Source organism: Nicotiana tabacum, chromosome 17 (assembly GCF_000715075.1).
Source record: "Nicotiana tabacum cultivar K326 chromosome 17, ASM71507v2, whole genome shotgun sequence".
NCBI classification, from domain to species: Eukaryota; Viridiplantae; Streptophyta; class Magnoliopsida; order Solanales; family Solanaceae; genus Nicotiana; species Nicotiana tabacum.
Window position 1 is genome coordinate 101,964,482 of NC_134096.1, and position 17,581 is coordinate 101,982,062.

Below are 17,581 nucleotides of genomic sequence, written 5' to 3' on the forward strand. Positions count from 1 at the left end.
ACCACGGGGTCGACCGTAGCGCTAGGCGTTGGCTTGCCGGGACGCCACGGGGCGCGTCCAAGGGGTCATGGGTCGATGATGGAAAGCAGTCCATGACATTATGTGATTCGGATGCTTCACTAGATGCAGAATCCTTTCCCCATAAATCCACTGCATAAAAATGATGCAGGTTGGCCATTTCAGAAAGAAAAAAAAGAAGAGAGAGATGCAGATTGGCAAATCGGCGTACATATTTGACAGTAGGCTTCCCCCGCTCATTTGGAAAGAAGTGAGAACAAAGAACTATAAGGTACCACCTACTTGCGTACTACAATGCAACAACAAAGAGATTGCAAATGAAACAGAGAAAAAAACTATCCACTTATTTAGTATTTGAATTTCAATGGTATAGATACAGGAAAGCGCACTCTAGTGTCACAGCTGCAATGGTTAACTAAGGGACTCAAGCATATGGATACTAAAAATCGTTAAACCAATATGAATGCACCCCGACTTGGACCATCATTATATAAACAATCAAATTCCAACCCTAAATAGATTTCTTGCTAACTACATTTTGAGAAGGATACAAAACACTGCACATTACCGTGAAAGCTTTAAACTACTCTACAAGTAGCAAAAGAAACAAAATACTAGTCAAGATGCCAAGAAAGCTATAATCAAAAGTGCGACCAAACTACAGAGTCATTTAGATTTCCACTATGTCGTGATGAAAGTCCAAAGCTTCTTCCCTATAGAGACTTCACCGGGATGTTCAATCTCTTCCTCCTCATCACCCTCATCACCATCACTGTCATCACACCCATCCCCATCTCCATTCACATCATAAGCTGAAGGCTGTTTTGGTGTTTCATTTACCTCTTCACTCAAACCTGTATCATCTACCAGTTCAGTTGCTATGTTAGCACTGCCTTGCTGGTTGTCTACTGTATCATTCAACTGGAGAAAAATATAATGAATGTTAATAGCAGCTGCTGGTTACAAAAAACATATATCACAAATATATCACGGATGAAACTACCAGTCTACTAACAGCTACACCTATGCATTTGGGGACAATAGTGATTTCAAACATAAAATCGTAGTAAATCCAGTGGAAGTAGGTGTGCCAAGGGATAAAAGAGAATATGATGTGCGCATACCACCTAAAGCAACTTGAGTAATTATAAAGAACTTCTGAAACATATTCCAAGAAGTTTGAGAATGTGTGTACAATTGTGAGAAATTGTGCATCACAGATGAGAGAGAGCACGGAGAGTACTAACAGGGCTCTCGGCTACCGTGGGATGACCAGCAGCAAAATTTCTATATTTTCCATCATCTGCACCGTTGTCAACCAGAGGAGTCACCAGGGAAGCGTTAGAGTTCCAATTCTCTTCCTGAGATTTTGAAATTGGGTCTGACAAAGATCCATTGGCTGTTGCTGGTGCAGCACTGTGAATAAAAGAAAGCGCAAGTCAACCACTACAAATTGTCTAAACAACATTGTCTCTTGAGCATGTGAAAGCAGTGGCTCCTAGTCCTAGGATAACATATATATTTTTAGGGGGGATGGAGGGAAAAACAATTTTCATGTAATTCTTAAGACAAGTTCCACAATGTTTTAAGGTCCTATTTACATTCCAGCTCATTTTAGCTATGCAGTAGAACTAGTCTATCCAGTTCAGCAATTAAAAAGGCACTCAAACAACTTACCTTTTAGGTCGGCGGAGATTGTATCTTCTTTCAGCATGAGCCTGCACACCGGGGGCAACCTGTTGTCTCCTCTTCCTGCGACTGTTGGCTACACTATCTGACTGTCCTTCACTATTATTGCCATCGATCTCACTAGCCATTTCTTGTGATGTTTGCATGTGACCACGTTTTCTGGAATTTCTTGGTGCTCCACCCAGGAGACCTGATTTTCTCTGGCTCTCCTCGTTCATATTAACTGAGGTCTCCAAACTTCCATTGGCGTGCATATTCTCACCCTCTTTAGGAACTTTTTCAAGAACTGTTCTTGTATCTGTAGCTTTTGCTGTTTTACTACTTCTACCACTCCCTTTCTTCACAGGTCTAAGCTGACCAATTTTCACGCTGGCATGATGAGAGTCTTCTACAGTGCCTTGGCCAACTTCCACCTCTCTAATGCCATCACCCTGTTGAAGCCTCTGATCATCAAGAACATTCATGGAAACAGCCAGATCCGTGTGATTTCCTTCGTTTGACAGTTTATTTGGTGATATGTCTGCACACTTCTCTGATGCAGAAGATCCATCAACCAGACAATGAGAAGAAGCATTTTCAATCTTTATGCTAGGTGAGAATTTGAGAATCTTAGATGTGCACTTCCGAAGCCAGGACATGGTTCCACCAGAAACCATTGATCCTGTATTACGAGCACCAGGGGGCAGCTCATCACCAGTCCTTTCCAAAGATCCTCTTTGACCATCGTGTAGATATTCCTGCACGACACTTGGCAGAGGAGGGGCCTCAAAACTCTCCGCTTCAGCGAGAGCTTGAAGGTCAGAAAACTCAATCACACGAATTCCTTCTCCGCATGAGCTGCAGCTTTTCTGCTGCTTGACAAAAGCAATAAACTTGTCCCTTTCCTCAATAAAAGCTAATCTCTGATCCTTCAACTTCCTGCTTAAGCCAACAAGCACATCAATATCCTTTTTCATCTCTAACTGTTGTACTTCAAGAAGCCCCTTGTTAGCAGAAATTTCCTGTTTTTCTTTCTCCAGACTTACTCTTTCTAATTTCATCTCTTCCATTTCTCTATGGGCGACTTCCTTTAAATACTCAATATTGCTGAGCTCCCTCTGCCTCTCTTCCTCAAAGAGTTTCTCCCGTACATGCAGTGCAGACTCCTTTTCCTCCTGCTTCCTCAGCATATCACTTTCAAGTTCTCTTTTTTGCCATTCAAAGGCATGAAGCATTTGGCTTTTTTCACTTCGAGTTTGTTCTGCTAATATTGACTTCTCATGATCCATGGTAGCTTCAAATGTTTCTCTTGCCACTCTAAGGGCTTCCAACTCCCTCTGAACATAATTTTCTGTTTCCAGCTTCTCCTTGCTTATCATTTCCTCTTCAGTGCGTTTCAGTTTTTCGAAATTCTTTCTCTGTTCATTAAGTTCCTGCAAGTCTATCTTGATCTCAGATCTTTTCTCATCCAGTTCTTCCCATTCTTTCTCAAATCTTTCTTTTTCCTGCTTCAAATCCTCAGCTTCCTTCAATAGATTTTCTTGGAGGAGTCTACACTTGTCTATCTCCTGCTTCAGTTCTGATTGTAGGCGAGCATGTTCCATCCTCTCATCTTCAGTTACTTTAAGTTGTTCTGTTTCGTCACTGATCTTGACCTGTTGCTTTTCAATGTCAGCTCTTACATTCTCAAGCTCAGCCATCAGAGCTAGCAAATTCTCCTTCTCAGAAACTATCTGTTTCCTTTCAGTTTCCAAAATTTTCTCCTCGGTTTTCAAAGACTTCTCCCTTTCCTTCAATGATTTTAACTTCAACTCATGATCCTTCTCCTTCTCCTTGACTTTCTCCAGCTTCTTTTCAAAGGCTTGTTCTCGTTTCTTAATCTTTTCTTCCATGTGATCAACTTCAGCTTCCTTCGTTTCCAGTTCAAGCACCTTACCTTTTAGTTCCTCATCAAGTGATGCCCGCCTTTGCCTCAGTTCCAATTCAAACTCTTCTTCCTTAGAATGCAGGATACTTCGATGTTCATCCATTAGATTTTGAATTCCCTCCTGTTTACAATTAGAAGAGCAAGCCTAAGATAAATATCATAGCTTGATAGTAACTTAGATAATTTTTCTTTTTCAAGTAACTCTCTTCCTCAAAAGATTCTGAAGGAAGAAGAGGGAGGGAAAACAGAAAACTGAACCACAGAAAACGTAAATCAGAAGGAAGCTTTAAAGGGCAACTCAAAGAATTGGAATGGGTTCATAATGGAAAATTTTCAACAAAAACAAGATAATGACTGGTGAAATTTCTTGGATTAATGGGTTCGTGGTCATAAGTAATTTCCAAACTAAAATGAACTCAAGACAACAGAGGCCATCTTTCATCAATAAGGTCATTAATTTCAATCATCTGCACTAGACACCTTGTGGTCCGGCCCTTCCCCGGACCCGCGCATAGCGGGAGCTTAGTGCACCAGGCTGCCCTTTTTTTATCTGCACTAGACAAACCCAGGGGGTGGGGGGGAAAAGACCAGGTACTCACTCTCTCTTTAAAGTTCAACTTTTCCTGTAGATCGAGCAACTCCCTCTCTTTTATCTCCAGGCTCTTTCTCACATCCTCGAGTTCCTGTATCAAGCGGAAAACTTTATGGTAAATATAACCTCAGCTAGGCAATTGAAGAACTCAAAGAAAACTTACCTTCTCCTTATGAGTAAGGTTTGCTATCCGGCTGCTCATATCATCTTCTTTCTTCCTCAAAACTGAGTTAGCGGCGTCAATTTTCCTCTGGTCATCTTCAAGGTCATTTTCCTTTTGCATCAAAATTCTATCAGTGTCATTGGCTCGCTGCTCTCTTTGGTTAAGCAATCTTCGGCCATCAGCCAACCTCTCCTCTCCAGCCTGTAGTTTTCTTTCCCATTCCTGCAAGTCTTCTCTTTGTCTGGATAGATAAGTCCCAAAAGCTTCACGCCTGAGACAACAAGAAACAACGTCACTATCAAGCAAAAATTAAATGCGGTCATCATACTCTTACCAATTCAGCCTGTGAATTTAAATGGGAACAAATTAGAGGAGAAATATGGGATAAGAAAGAATCACTGGGAGCCAATAGCATACTCTGCATTGAAAGATGACCGTTCTCTTCGAAGCACATTTTCTTGAGCCTCAACTTCATTAAGTTTCCTCTCTACTACAGAACTCTTTTGGTTCACCTCAGCAAGCTTAGCATCCGCTGCACGCAACTTTGCTTCTACCTCCAATGATTTCTCTTCAACACTAGCAGCCAATGCATTTGCCTCTGCCAATTTTGAATCAGCTGTATATTTAGTCTCTGCATACTCCGAGCGCATCTCACGCAATTCCTTCTCGAGCTGCATCCACCAACAATTACGACGTTAGTCACCAAAGAGCATTACTAAAAGGAAGTCCAGAGTTTTTCACATTCAAATAGGAGAATTGAGCAAGTTCAACATACAAAGTGCATGAGTTATCAGAAAATCAGCCACTACCACTACAAGCCATTGACACGCATTCAATCTGGAGTGTTAAATATTTTGTTACTTACAGGGATTATCCCAACTCGTAAAAAAAAGTCTCAGCAAGGATTAAAATGCACATGATCATTCTAGAAGTCGAAATAGAAGTTGATATAACAGGTAAGAAATTGCGAGATAACATCCCATATAAACACTTGTTAGCTCTAAGCAAAATGCAGATATGTCAGCTCATAATTACAATCATTACTATTATTATTTCTGACAAGGATCCCAAAATGTAAATTATAATGCATGCTATAGATCATTGTTTTTTAATATCTATGCCACTAAATCACTATTACTTTGTCCATAGCGAAAATACTAGCGCGTACTAAATAGCACATGAGATGCAATGCATGACGGGCAATATACCTCCCCTCCCAAATTTTTTGTTTTGAGAAGGTAACATGTTGTATGTATTAAACACAAAACAGTACATGGGTTGTACTGAAACCATATATACTGAAACCAAAACATGCACCTAATGTGTCTAAGATAGAAATAGTATCCTCTGGGCAGATCTTGTTGCACCAAAAACAAAAAAGCTTAATACAGTTAAGTTTGATCTCTTGCAATGTGTTGTTGTTGTTCTCGAAACATCTAGAGTTTCTTTCTTTCCAAATTGTCCACCAAATACTAGCAGGGACCATTCTCCATCTGTTTTTGTTGTCTGCCCCAGCTCCAGCTGCTTCCCAACTATAGAGAGCTTCAGTAATCTTTCTAGGCATTGTCCAAGCTATGCCTCTGAGATTAATGAAGATCTTCCATAACTGATCAGTTATCCTACAGTGCAAAAATAGGTGATCTAACTGTTCCCACTTCATTTTCACAAAGAAAACATCTTGAGCATAGAGTCCACCTCCTTTGGTTTAAGTTTTCATGTGTAAGCACAACTTCCTTTGCTAGTAGTCATGAGAAACATGCAACCTTATATGGTATCTTGGTCTTCCATATATGTTTTCAGAGCCAGTTGGTGACTTGAGGTATTGGTTGGTTTATCGTTTTGTAGGCTGCATTGACACTGAATTTTCCATTGCTATGTCCCTGCCATCTCAATGTGTATCTTCATTCTGAATTCCTGTGAAGTTGTCCAGTTGTTTGTAGAACTCAATCATTCTATTTATCTCCCAATCATTCAAGTCTCTTCTGAGTATTAGTTCCCAACCTTGAGGTGACCACATTTCAGCTATAGATCTCTGTTGGTGATGAGCTAGAGCATATATGTCAGAGCATAGATCCTTCAGAGCTCCGTTTCCCAGCCAATTGTCATTCCAGAATGATGTCCTGCTACCATTTAGCACTTTAATAGAGACTTGATTTTTTAGAGCTGGCCATAATACCCTTATGGATCTCCAAAGACTAACTCCATAGGAGTGTGCTAACTGGTTTAGTCATCCAGTTGTCTTCTACTTCATATTTGGCTTTGATTACCTTGCTCCATAAACTTTGAGGGACTTGAGAGTACCTCCATAGCCAATTTAGTTTAAGGGTTTTGTTGTGATTCTTCAAGTTTCTAATTCCCAATACACCTTGCGCTTTGCTGAGAGTTACCTTTTTCCACTTGACCAGGTGATAGGACTTTTTTTCCTTTTTGCCTTGCCACAAAAAATTCCTTCTTATGATATCCAGCCTTTGAATGACTCCCACAGGAATGGGAAAAAGGGACATCATATAGGTTGACAGTGAGTCTAATACCGAGTTAATCAGAGTGAGCCTTCCTTCAATTGACAAATATTGACATTTCCATCTTGACAGCTTTTTCTCACATTTCTCCAGTACATTGTTCCATATTGCAGTAGATTTTGACTTTGCCACCAGTAGCATACCCAGATAAGTGGTAGGGAGAGTCCCCACTTCTCCGCCCAGGATCAGTGCAAATCCTCCACGTTTGTTACTTCATTGATCGGGAAGAGACGATTCTTTCTCCAATTAATGTGTAGCCCAGAAATTCCTTAAAAAAACCACTATAAACCTCAAAACTTAGTTGTTCCGCTTCTGCATCACAGAAGATCAAGGTGTCATCAGCATATTAAAGATGTGTAATCTCCTGGTTGTTATGTCCATTCATGGCTACCTCAAAGCCTTTAATCCACCCATTGTGTTTGGCTTTTTTGATCATGTTGTTCAAACCTTCCATGGTTATTATGAAAAGAAAAGGTGACAAGGGATCACCCTGCCTGAGACCTCTCTGAGTAGGAAAGAATCCTTCTGGAGAACCATTAATAATGACTGAGAATTTGACAGTAGATATACAGATTTTCATCCATTTAATCCATTGCACTCCAAATCCCATTTGTTGTAGCATGTTTAGTAAGAAATTCCAATTCACATGGTCAAATGCTTTCTCAATATCTAGCTTGCAGAGGATACCAGGCTTCTTCTGTTTTTGTCTTGAGTCTATTTCTTCATTGGCTATTAGTATGGCATCCAATATTTGCCTTCCTTTTATGAATGTCATTTGTTGAGAATCTATCAATTTCTCCATCATCTTTTATGAATTTCCCCTCCCAAATTTAATTTTTACAATTTGGAAGTTGAGAGTCAATCTGGTACTAAGTTCTTAGGATTTCAGGCACACCTGATGAAATACCCCAGAGCAACAAACACAGTAAGAACCAAGTTTACGTGGCTGACTTCTTCAAAAAACAATGAATGTAAAAACCTATGGATGCTTAATAAAGAAGTGGAACTTTTTTGAGTAATAATAAAGAAGTAGAACTTGTACCTCTAGCACACATTGCTTCTCGACACCCAGTGCCTTCCTTAAATTCTCTTCCCGTTTCTCCACTTCAGATATAGCAATTGAATGAGCTGCTTGTTCTCTTCTATAAGCACCATTTGCTTCTTCTAAGGCTTGCTTAATTTCTTCAAATTTAGAAGACCAATCCTTCTTTTCGATCAGTAGAAGGCCCATACTGTATTGGTAGGAAAAAAGCTGCAGAAGAAATACAGTAGTATTGCAGTGAACAACTTTGTAGACGTAATTGAACATTCTCAGTAGGTATACTGTGCAGCTGATATATTAAGAAAATCTAACGTAAACATCCAAAAAAGAAGATACAATAAGTCTTCCTTCTACCCTACAAGTGGCTTTGGCATACTGTTGTGAGCATTTGCACTTTTTATGTTTTGTCTATGGCCCCAACCACAGCTTCTAATTTATTCTCATTTTGGCAGGTTATGCAGGCTGAGGGGAGCAGGCAAGTTAGGGTAGCAATCAATAGAAAAAATGCTTCCGGGTTCAGAAAATTGATCTATATTTTTTTAAACTAAACCTACGCAAAAAGTTTCTGCACTCAGAATTTGGATTAAAGCAAACACAGTTTACATTGTCACAGCTTCTATATTGTTGTATAATTTCTATCAAACTGACTCTTTGGAATTTGTTTTGCTATCCTCTTCCCACTAAAAGTAAAATTGACCGCTTAAACAACATTCTCAAGTCTCAACCAGATGATGGCCACAAAGCATTAGATGGAATAATTGTTAGGTTGGTTTTGATCTGCATACATACATGGCAATTAATATTGTACCATTTTGTAACGTGTACATACAAGTGAAACAATCTCTCTGTTATCAAAGTGAAGCAGTCTCTCTATCCAAGGGAAACAATTACATAGCACCAGGCATTGAAACCCAAGAAGATATACCCTCTTCATCCAGCTCTAAAGCTGCAAACTTGCTAGTTTTATAATAATGTTGCCCATAAACCACTCATATTCAGCGAGAGACATCACTATGCAATTATGATGGATGATTATAGTCTTCCCATATGATGATCTGATGCTCTACAGTGAACCTTTCAGCTCTACTAATACTAATGTACTGAATCCCAGTAGCAGGACGAAAGTCGCAGAATTTCCAAATATCCTTTTTACAGCCAAATTCACAGTTCATTAAAAAGGCTATGGAATACACGAGGGGTTAAGTTGGCTAACCTCATTTTCAAGCTTGGAGACCTCTCCAATTAGTGCTTCCTGATCCATGTTTCCATAATCTTGGCTCGTCAAACTTTTCTGAGCAGTACCCATAAAGGCAACGCCTTTGCCCTTGTCAGCCGGTTCGCTCCTCGGTGACAGCGACCAGCCGGTCCAAAATTTCCTCGGCGGTGTAGACATCTAGAAGATTCTACAAAAAAGACCACCCCAGAACTCAATAATTTACAGATCGCAGATTTATAACTTACGTTGCAACAAGGATGATTAAAAAAGCGTAGTGGCTTTAACAATTGATTATAACCGTCAATTTGATACCGGAATTTGTAACCCTCGCCGGAGAATTCCCAATTTACAACGGGCTCCTCCGGCCCCCTCGCTTTTTCACAATTTACCTCCTAATTTTTGTTTTTTCAATATATATATGTACCGTACCAGGCCCGACAGTGATTTAGCTACGTTCGTTTACAATTTTAACCTTGGTGCTCCGGTATTTATTATGGTCAATGGGGGTTTTTCTGGAATTTCATGCCCTTATTGGCTCGAAAATGTGTTTTACGTTTTGTGTAGTGACGGTATTACCCTCAAATGGTAGTTAAGAGCACTGTGAGGAGTTGGCTTAGGGGGGGTGAAGGAGTAAATAGAGAGAGATCCAGGGGTTTTTTGACAATTGAAGAAGAATTTGGCGTCTAAGGGCGAATATGCTGCTTTGGAATGCCACGGTGTCCAGGCATTTATCCATTTATGGTCAAATTTTGGAAATTGTTGACGACTCAAAATCCAAATAGTTGACTCTTTCTCTTCGCTCATAGGCCTTAGCTGCATTAAAAAATAATTCTTGCGTAAGATTCTCGTAACTAATAGTATTAGTATATATTTAATTACATTATTAATAATTAGTGCCAACACAAAACACTGCCTCAGTTAGTTCAATATTAAACTCTAAACTTATGTGAAAACTTATGTATCATTTTACGAATATAGATGTGGATTAAAAATTGGTGTATCGCCAATACCTGGATAAGAGTATTCAATGACAGAAAATATTTTTAAAGTAGTCAATTTATGTGTAACAATTAATATATTATTATATTCGGGAACAAAATGACCCAATAATTAACAAAAAGTAGGGGGGTGGAAATCAGTCAACAATGGAGCATATTTTTGCAGCTAACTGCTAGTATATTCAATTTTATCTGCTCAGAATATAAAAGCATATTCCTGACAACAATTTATAAAATTAATTATCTTGCTTAGTAAATTACGGCAGATTCTTTAATGCGTCTCCTTGGGATGATTAATTTCCTGATGATGCTAACAGCTAACTTGCTTAGCCTTGAGCCAAGCGAATAAGATATTACAGGCTCTCGCGGAATACTTTGGATTCTTAACGTCGTAGGAATCAAGGGAAAAATCTTTAAAAAATGAACAATCTCATTTTGTACATGAAATCTTATTGGGGAATGAGGAAAGAAAAGAAAAATAAATAATAGGCAGTGTGACAATTAGAGAAAGAAAGAAGCGTTAGTTTTTGTGTCTATATTGATTATTGACACACTTGTTTTACTCGCTTTATACAATTGTAGCTGAAAACCATTTGGTGTTGTGTGGCTATAATGTTACTGTCACATTGCACGTTTAAAATTTTAGGGACTTACATAACCACCTTGATCATTAAAAAAAAGATCATCTGCATTGTAGAAGAGTGACTAAAATTGCACCGGCTTACCATATAAAGTTATGAACTGCTCGTTCGAGAAATATCTTTTGTCTTTTCATGTTTATTGAATGATGTCACTTATTCTGCTCCCCGATCCCCAGTTTACTTTTTGACCTTTTTTAATAACACTAATTTCGAGTCCGGAATCAAAATGTGATTCTTTTTTACTCAAAGAATCAAAATGTGTAAAAAAAAAATATAGTGACCAGAATATTTATAACGCCCTTTTAAAGGGCACTATACCTTAACGGTCGTTTGCCCGTTAAGGTATAGCGCCCTTTTAAAAGGCGATATATATATATAACGCCTTTCCTTACCGCGCTATACATATTATGTGGACCCATAAATAATTCTTATGGGATTAACTGACATAACAATAATTCAACTGGGTATAGCGCCCTTATTTAAAGCGCTATACCTAAAAAAATGTACCCCCGGACGATAAAACTCTGAGAGATTTTTTGAGGACTCAGGATGAATACCGGTAATTTCTTGTGATAAAAATGTTGGAAAATGTACGTCAAGGTTGAAGACGTTCGCAATAATGAGGTTGCGCAAAGCAGGGATATCCTTCAGTCATCGGGTGGTTATTTTAGAGTAGTTTTAGCCGAACGGGTTCCGACTGAAAGAGTTTGACCTAATCTAAACTTATCTCCACGGGCTAATGAGGAGCGAGGAAATAATTTCTCTCCTAGTTTACATAATCCACAAGACGAGTGGTAAACTTCAATTTTCCTTTATGTTACGATGTTTATTGTTGCTGTATTGAATTTGTATTAACACTCATATATTCCACAGGGGGTACCGGCCAGATATGAATTTTACAAGTTATGAACCAACGCCCAATTGAAATATGCCTAGTTCTGGTATGTTGGATCATGGTGGTCCATCCGGGAGTCATCACCAACAAGATAATGTCCATCATGGGATGTCAACACATTACGATTTGTAAGTGAAGTGATATAGCTATATGTAAAGTATTTATCAATTTGAGTAACTCATTATTCTGTTGGTTGTGTAGTGAAAATGAGTATCCTGAAGGTCCTATCTGTCCTTACTCAATTGCCCGAAGATGACATATTTAATCATGATCTGGTAGATGTACAAAGTCGGGAAGAGAATAGTGATTATGACAACAATGCCGATGAGTCTGGAGATGACACACCCTTCCATGATGAGGGTGATGATGATGAGGAAGAGAATGCTGGACCTGATTTGACGAGGGAGAATGCTTCACCCCCGTTAGACCAAGAGTGTACGAGTCCCACGTGCCATTTTATTCAAGGGAGATTCCCTACCTTGATCATGTGCCAAGTATGCTGGATGTGGATTCCCTCACAAGGGATATTGACTAAATTCGGACAGCAATGTGGGATGAATCTAGAGCAACGGTGGTGTCAAAGGGCATGCTTTTTCCCGATAAAGCGCGCCTAACCAAGGCGGTGCTAATATACAACGTAAAAGAGTGTCGTGAGATCACGGTACATGAGTCATCTCCAGATGTATACAAGGTAGTCTGTCGTAGATGGTTTACGGGTTGTAATTGGATGCTACGTGCGAGGGATAAGAAAACAAATATGAGGGTATGGGTAAATACATTGGCACCCACAATTGTGAAATGGACACATTCAGTGGGAATCATTTTAACTTGAATGTTGACTTGATTTCTCTTGTCTTCATTTCACACATTGAAGCGTCCATAAGTTACAAGATCAAAGAGTGTATAACATCCGTCCACCAAGAATATGGGTGCACCATTACTAAAAGAAAGGCATTTCTCGGGCGCAAACGTGCGTTTGAAATTGTTTATGGTAACTGGGATAAGTCCTTTGCATCTCTACCTAAGTACATGGCTGCAGTGCAACACTTTAACCCCGGGACTGTTGTTGAATAGAAGCTTGAGCGGAGTCCGGGAATACCAGAACATATATTCAGATATGTGTTATGGGCATTTAAACCAACAATTGATGGTTTTCTGCATTACCGGTCGGTAATATCCATAGACGGCACTCATGTTACACCCCATATTTTTTGTACGTGGAAGTACGCCATAAGTAAATTGATATAAGCTCGAAAATGAGATGTTACATTCCGCATTTTCTTACGTTAAAGTTTCGTCGTAAGCTAATCGACGTAAGTTCAGGAATGAGATTATTTTGAGATTATAAGCATTATGCTATTTCAAACAAGTGATGAGTAAATTCGTGAAGTTGAGAGGGTAAGCAAATTAAAGAAAATAAATTTTCGTCAAAGTTTGACATGTTGGGATAAAATACGGTCCGAGCTAAAATACCTGATATTTATGGACTAGTGTCATACAAGGTACCACATGACCATGATAGTAAAGTGTATAAGGTATGTTAAAAATGGGTAGTATTTTAAGTAATTTGAGATAATTCTTAATTGTGTGAGTAATTAGTTAATTATTGGATTAGTGAGGGAAAACAAAGTTGATTAAGGAATCTTGGTGTGATGACCCAAAATATCATCTTTAAATTTAATGATTAATTCTATGTTCTAAGACCTCGAAAAGCACTATTTATCATTACTCGACTTGCATGTGCAGTCCGAAAAAAAATTTTCGGAAAGTTTTTAGGTGAAAAATGAATTAAAATATGAATTAGTGCTTTAAAACTCAACTGAGTTGACTTTGGTCAATATTTTGAGCAAACGGACTCGGATCAGTGTTTTGATAATTTTAATAGGTCCGTATCGTGATTTGGGACTTAGGCATATGCCCGGAATCAAATTTCGAGGTCCCTAGCCCGAGATATGGAATTTTGATGAAAAATTAAAAGTTTAAGTTCAAATAGTGACCGGATGTCAAATTATGTGCAAACGGTCCCGGAATAGAATTTTGAAGATTATAACAGCTCCGTATGGTGCTTTTGGACTTAGAAGTGTGATCGGAATTTTATTTGGAAGTCCGTAGTAGAATTAGGCTTGAAATGCCGAAAGTTGAATTTTTGGAAAGTTTGACCGAGAGGTTGACTTTTTGATATCGGGGTCGAAATCCGATTCTGAAAATTTTCATAGCTCAGTCATGTCATTTATGAATTGTGTGCAAAATTTGAAGTTATTCCGAATTGATTTGTTGTGTTTCGACACAAGATATAGAATGTGAAAGTTCAAAGTTCATTGATTTTGATTTGAGGTGCGATTCGTCGTTTTGATGTAGTTTGAAGCCTCGACTAAGTTCGTATGGTATTTTGGGACATGTTGGAATAATTGGTTAAGGTCCCGAGGGTCTCGGGTGGATTTCGGAAAGTAAACGGAATGGATTTCGGACAAAGAGCTGGAAATTTCTGTTTGCAGAAATTTCTGTTGCAGAAATTCCGTGCGTGGAGCCAAGTTTGGAAGCTTATATCTCGCAATGCATAAGGAATCAGAAAATATACAAAACATGAAAGTTGTATTTGTTGGATTATAGGTTCCAGAAAGTTAAACTATGTATTATTTGGACATTTGTACAGAAAGTTATGATGGATTGAATGAAGGCTGGTAGAGCAGTTTCGCCAGAAATTTCGCTAGAAATTTCGCCAGAAATTCTGATGCATGCAGCCGACTTTGGGAGCTTATATCTCGCAATGCATATGGAATTGGAATAATTGCAAAACATGAAAGTTGTAGTCGGTGGATTCTAGTTTTCAGAAAGTTAAACCATTTATCATTTGGACATTTGTACATAAAGTTATGATCAATTGAAGTAAGACTGGTAGAGCTATTTCTGGTGGACTTTTAGTGACGAAAAATGGACTTTTAGTGACGGATTGGCAGAAACTTAAGGACCAAAAATGGTTATTTCATTCATTTCGTTTTGGATTTTTGGAGCACGGTTCTTGGGCGATTTTCACGAAAAAACATTGGGGTAAGTGTTCCTTATCTTATATTGATTATATTTCATGATTCCATACTCATTTACATCATGAATCCGTGAATTTATGGAAGAAAAATCAAGATTTTTGCAAAATCTTCCAAAAACGAAAATTTAAGATTTGGTGGTCGAGTTGTTATCGGATTTTGGTAAAATTGGTATGGGTGGACTCGTAATTGAATGAGTTATCGGATTTTATAAGTTTCGCCGGATTCCGAGATGTGGGCCCCACGGGCAAATTTTGAGCTAATTTCGGATTTTAATGAAAATGTAATATTTTCTTATGAAAGTGATTACTATAATTTTTGTTGATTGTATCGAATTAATTATGACTAGATACGAGTCGATTGGAGTCGGAAATTCGAGGAAAAAGCATAATACTTGGTTAAATTGGAGCAAGTCGAGGTAAGTGACTTGTCTAACCTTGTGTGGGGAAAATTTTCCCTAAAATTGGTATTTATGTGATTATTGAAATGTGTTGAAAGTCGTGTGCACGAGGTGACGAGTGTGTACACGGGTTAATTTGCGAAAGATTATATTTTTAAATTGTGTAGATCACTGTTGCGCATTTATTAAATTATTTTATCTTGTTATATTCTTCATCATTGATGTGAGATATATACTTCAAATTTGTTTGATCTTTTCTTACTAATTGTTTTACCTGTTTAGTTGAAACTTGGTTTCTTTTATTCTGTGCATTATTTGAAGATTGATTTTATTTAAATTAAATATTATTAATATGAAGTATTTGATATATTTAAACTTGATATTGAAGCAACGTAGTAAAGATTTTGAAATATTATTTTCCTAAATTATTTACTCCTGAATATTTTTATACTCATTGTGAGGGAGCCGTGAGCTCTTTATTGTGGAAGAATATTATTGATGAATTATTTTGACATGAGTTGTGAGCTCTTTATTGTGGAAAACTATTATTGATGATTTATTTTGGCATGAGCCGTGAGCTCTTTATTGTGGAAAAATATTATTGATGATTTATTTTGGCATGAGCCGTGAGCTCTTTATTGTGGAAAAATATTGTTGTTGAATTATTTTGGCAAGTTAAATTATTTGAGCACTTGAGGTGCAAATTGTGATATATTGTGATATTGATACGCATGCGGTGGTATAAGGTCTGGGTGTTGAAACGCATGCGGTGAGATAAGGGTGGCTTGATACGCGTGGCTAGTAGGGGAACTACTAGAAGTCATGCGGTGTGATAAGGGTGGCTAAAACGCGGGATGCTATTTCGGAAAAAATGTTTTCTTTAAATAAATTGTGAAGGCTCCCGCGGTGATATAAGAAAATGAGATATTGTGAATGTATTTATGATTTGGAACTACGAGGCGGTACCTCGAGAGTGCCCTTGTTGATATTAATTTATGGTCGTAGTTGCCTTTGATTATTATTGTGATATTCATAAAGTTGAAGGAAATTCTGTTTTGATTTCCACGAGATATTATTTGCAATTATTTGGTGTCATTAAATGTGACATACTATTTGATTCATTTTCAATGTCATTTTATTTTACTACATTGATAAATATTTTACCATGCCATTATTATATTCCAGTAGGGCCTCACCTGACCTCGTCACTACTCTACCGAGGTTAGGCTTGGCACTTACTGGGTACCGCTGTGGTGTACTCATACTACGCTTCTGCATATCTTTTTATGCAGATCCAGGTACATTTTACCAGCCTAGACGTCAGTGAGTTACTTGCGCACGGAGACTTCGAGGTATATCTGTCAGCGTCCGCAGACTCCGGAGTCCCCTTCTATCATTTTATGTTGCTTCCTTATATTTTATTTAGACCTTGACATATAGAGACATTGAGAATAAATTCTTAGAAGCTTGTGACTTATTTCTACCGGGTTTTGGGAATTGAAATTGTTTGAATTGTAGTTTATTTATTTCAGATATTTATTATTATTCCGCATTGATAGGCTTACCTAGTCTTAGAGACTAGGTACCATCACGGCATCCTACAGAGGGAATTTGGGGTCGTGACAAGTTGGTATCAGAGCACTAGGTTCATAGGTGTTATGAGTCACAAGCAGATTTAGTAGAGTCTTGCGGATTGGTACGGAGACGTCTGTACTTATCTTCGAGAGGCTATGGAACTGTTACGAATTATTCACTTCTTTGATTCCTTATCGTGCGCCTTTGTTGATTTCAAAGTTCTTAACAATTGTCTTTCTATTCTCTCATAGATGGTGAGGACACGCACAACTGGATCTGATGATCAGACACCTGCGCCCCCTGTTGGAGCCGCAAGAGGCCAGGGTCGGGGCAGAGGCCGAGCCAGAGGCCGAGGAAGACCACATGGTGCAGCCAAAGCATCTACACGAACTGTTGCACCAGAGCCACCAGTAGCTCCAGTTGGAGAGCAGGCACCTGAGACGCCTCTTACTACTCCCGCACTTTAGGAGACTCTTGCCCAGTTTTTGAGCATGTTTGGCACTTTAGCTCAGGCAGGATTAATTCCACTTGCTCCTGCCACATCTCAGGCTGGGGGAGGAGCGCAGACTCCTTCTGCCCATACTCCAGAGCCACGTGCCCAAGTTGACCATGCCCCATAGGTTATACCAGTGCATCCAGTTGTCCCAGTTCGGCCTGAGATTAGGACAGCAGTTTCAGAGGGAGAGCAGCTCAGGCTCGAGAGGTATAAGAAGTACCACCCTCCCACTTTCAGCGGTCTAGCTTCAGAGGATGCTCAGGGTTTCCTGGAGGAATATCACCGTATCCTTCGTACTATGGGTATTGTGGATTCCAGTAGAGTTTCTTTCATGGCATTCCAGTTTAGAGGAGCAGCCTACCAGTGGTGGCGGGCATATGAGTTGGATAG

At 38.8% G+C, this 17,581-nt stretch overlaps 1 protein-coding gene across 2 annotated transcripts; it reads right to left on the reverse strand.

The window, feature by feature from the left end:
* Positions 1–338: 338 nt before the first annotated feature.
* On the reverse strand, positions 339–9,534 carry LOC107770458 (nuclear matrix constituent protein 1). Of its 2 annotated transcripts, XM_016589770.2 has the most exons (9): positions 9,458–9,534; positions 9,143–9,332; positions 7,930–8,139; positions 4,786–5,039; positions 4,369–4,639; positions 4,213–4,296; positions 1,696–3,734; positions 1,266–1,434; positions 339–939 (listed from the first exon to the last, which is right to left on the reverse strand). In XM_016589770.2, the coding sequence occupies exons 2-9, from the start codon at positions 9,320–9,322 to the stop codon at positions 700–702; spliced, it is 3,447 nt and encodes a 1,148-aa protein (XP_016445256.2). In that variant the 5' UTR covers positions 9,323–9,332; positions 9,458–9,534; the 3' UTR covers positions 339–699. The 2 variants fall into 2 exon arrangements, with proteins under 2 accessions (XP_016445256.2, XP_075090856.1); XM_075234755.1 differs by lacking the exons at positions 7,930–8,139; positions 9,143–9,332; positions 9,458–9,534 and adding an exon at positions 5,686–7,746.
* Between the last annotated feature and the right edge of the window lie 8,047 nt (positions 9,535–17,581).

Bases quoted from the DNA above. Each gene is read 5' to 3' on its own strand.
- LOC107770458 (XM_016589770.2), bottom strand. From the start codon at position 9,322: ATGTCTACACCGCCGAGGAAATTTTGGACCGGCTGGTCGCTGTCACCG. The intron at 3,735-4,212 runs GTGAGTACCTGG...AATTGTAAACAG, and splicing joins AGTTGAACTTTAAAGAGAGA to GAGGGAATTCAAAATCTAAT. The intron at 940-1,265 runs GTTAGTACTCTC...ATTTTTCTCCAG, and splicing joins CCACGGTAGCCGAGAGCCCT to TTGAATGATACAGTAGACAA.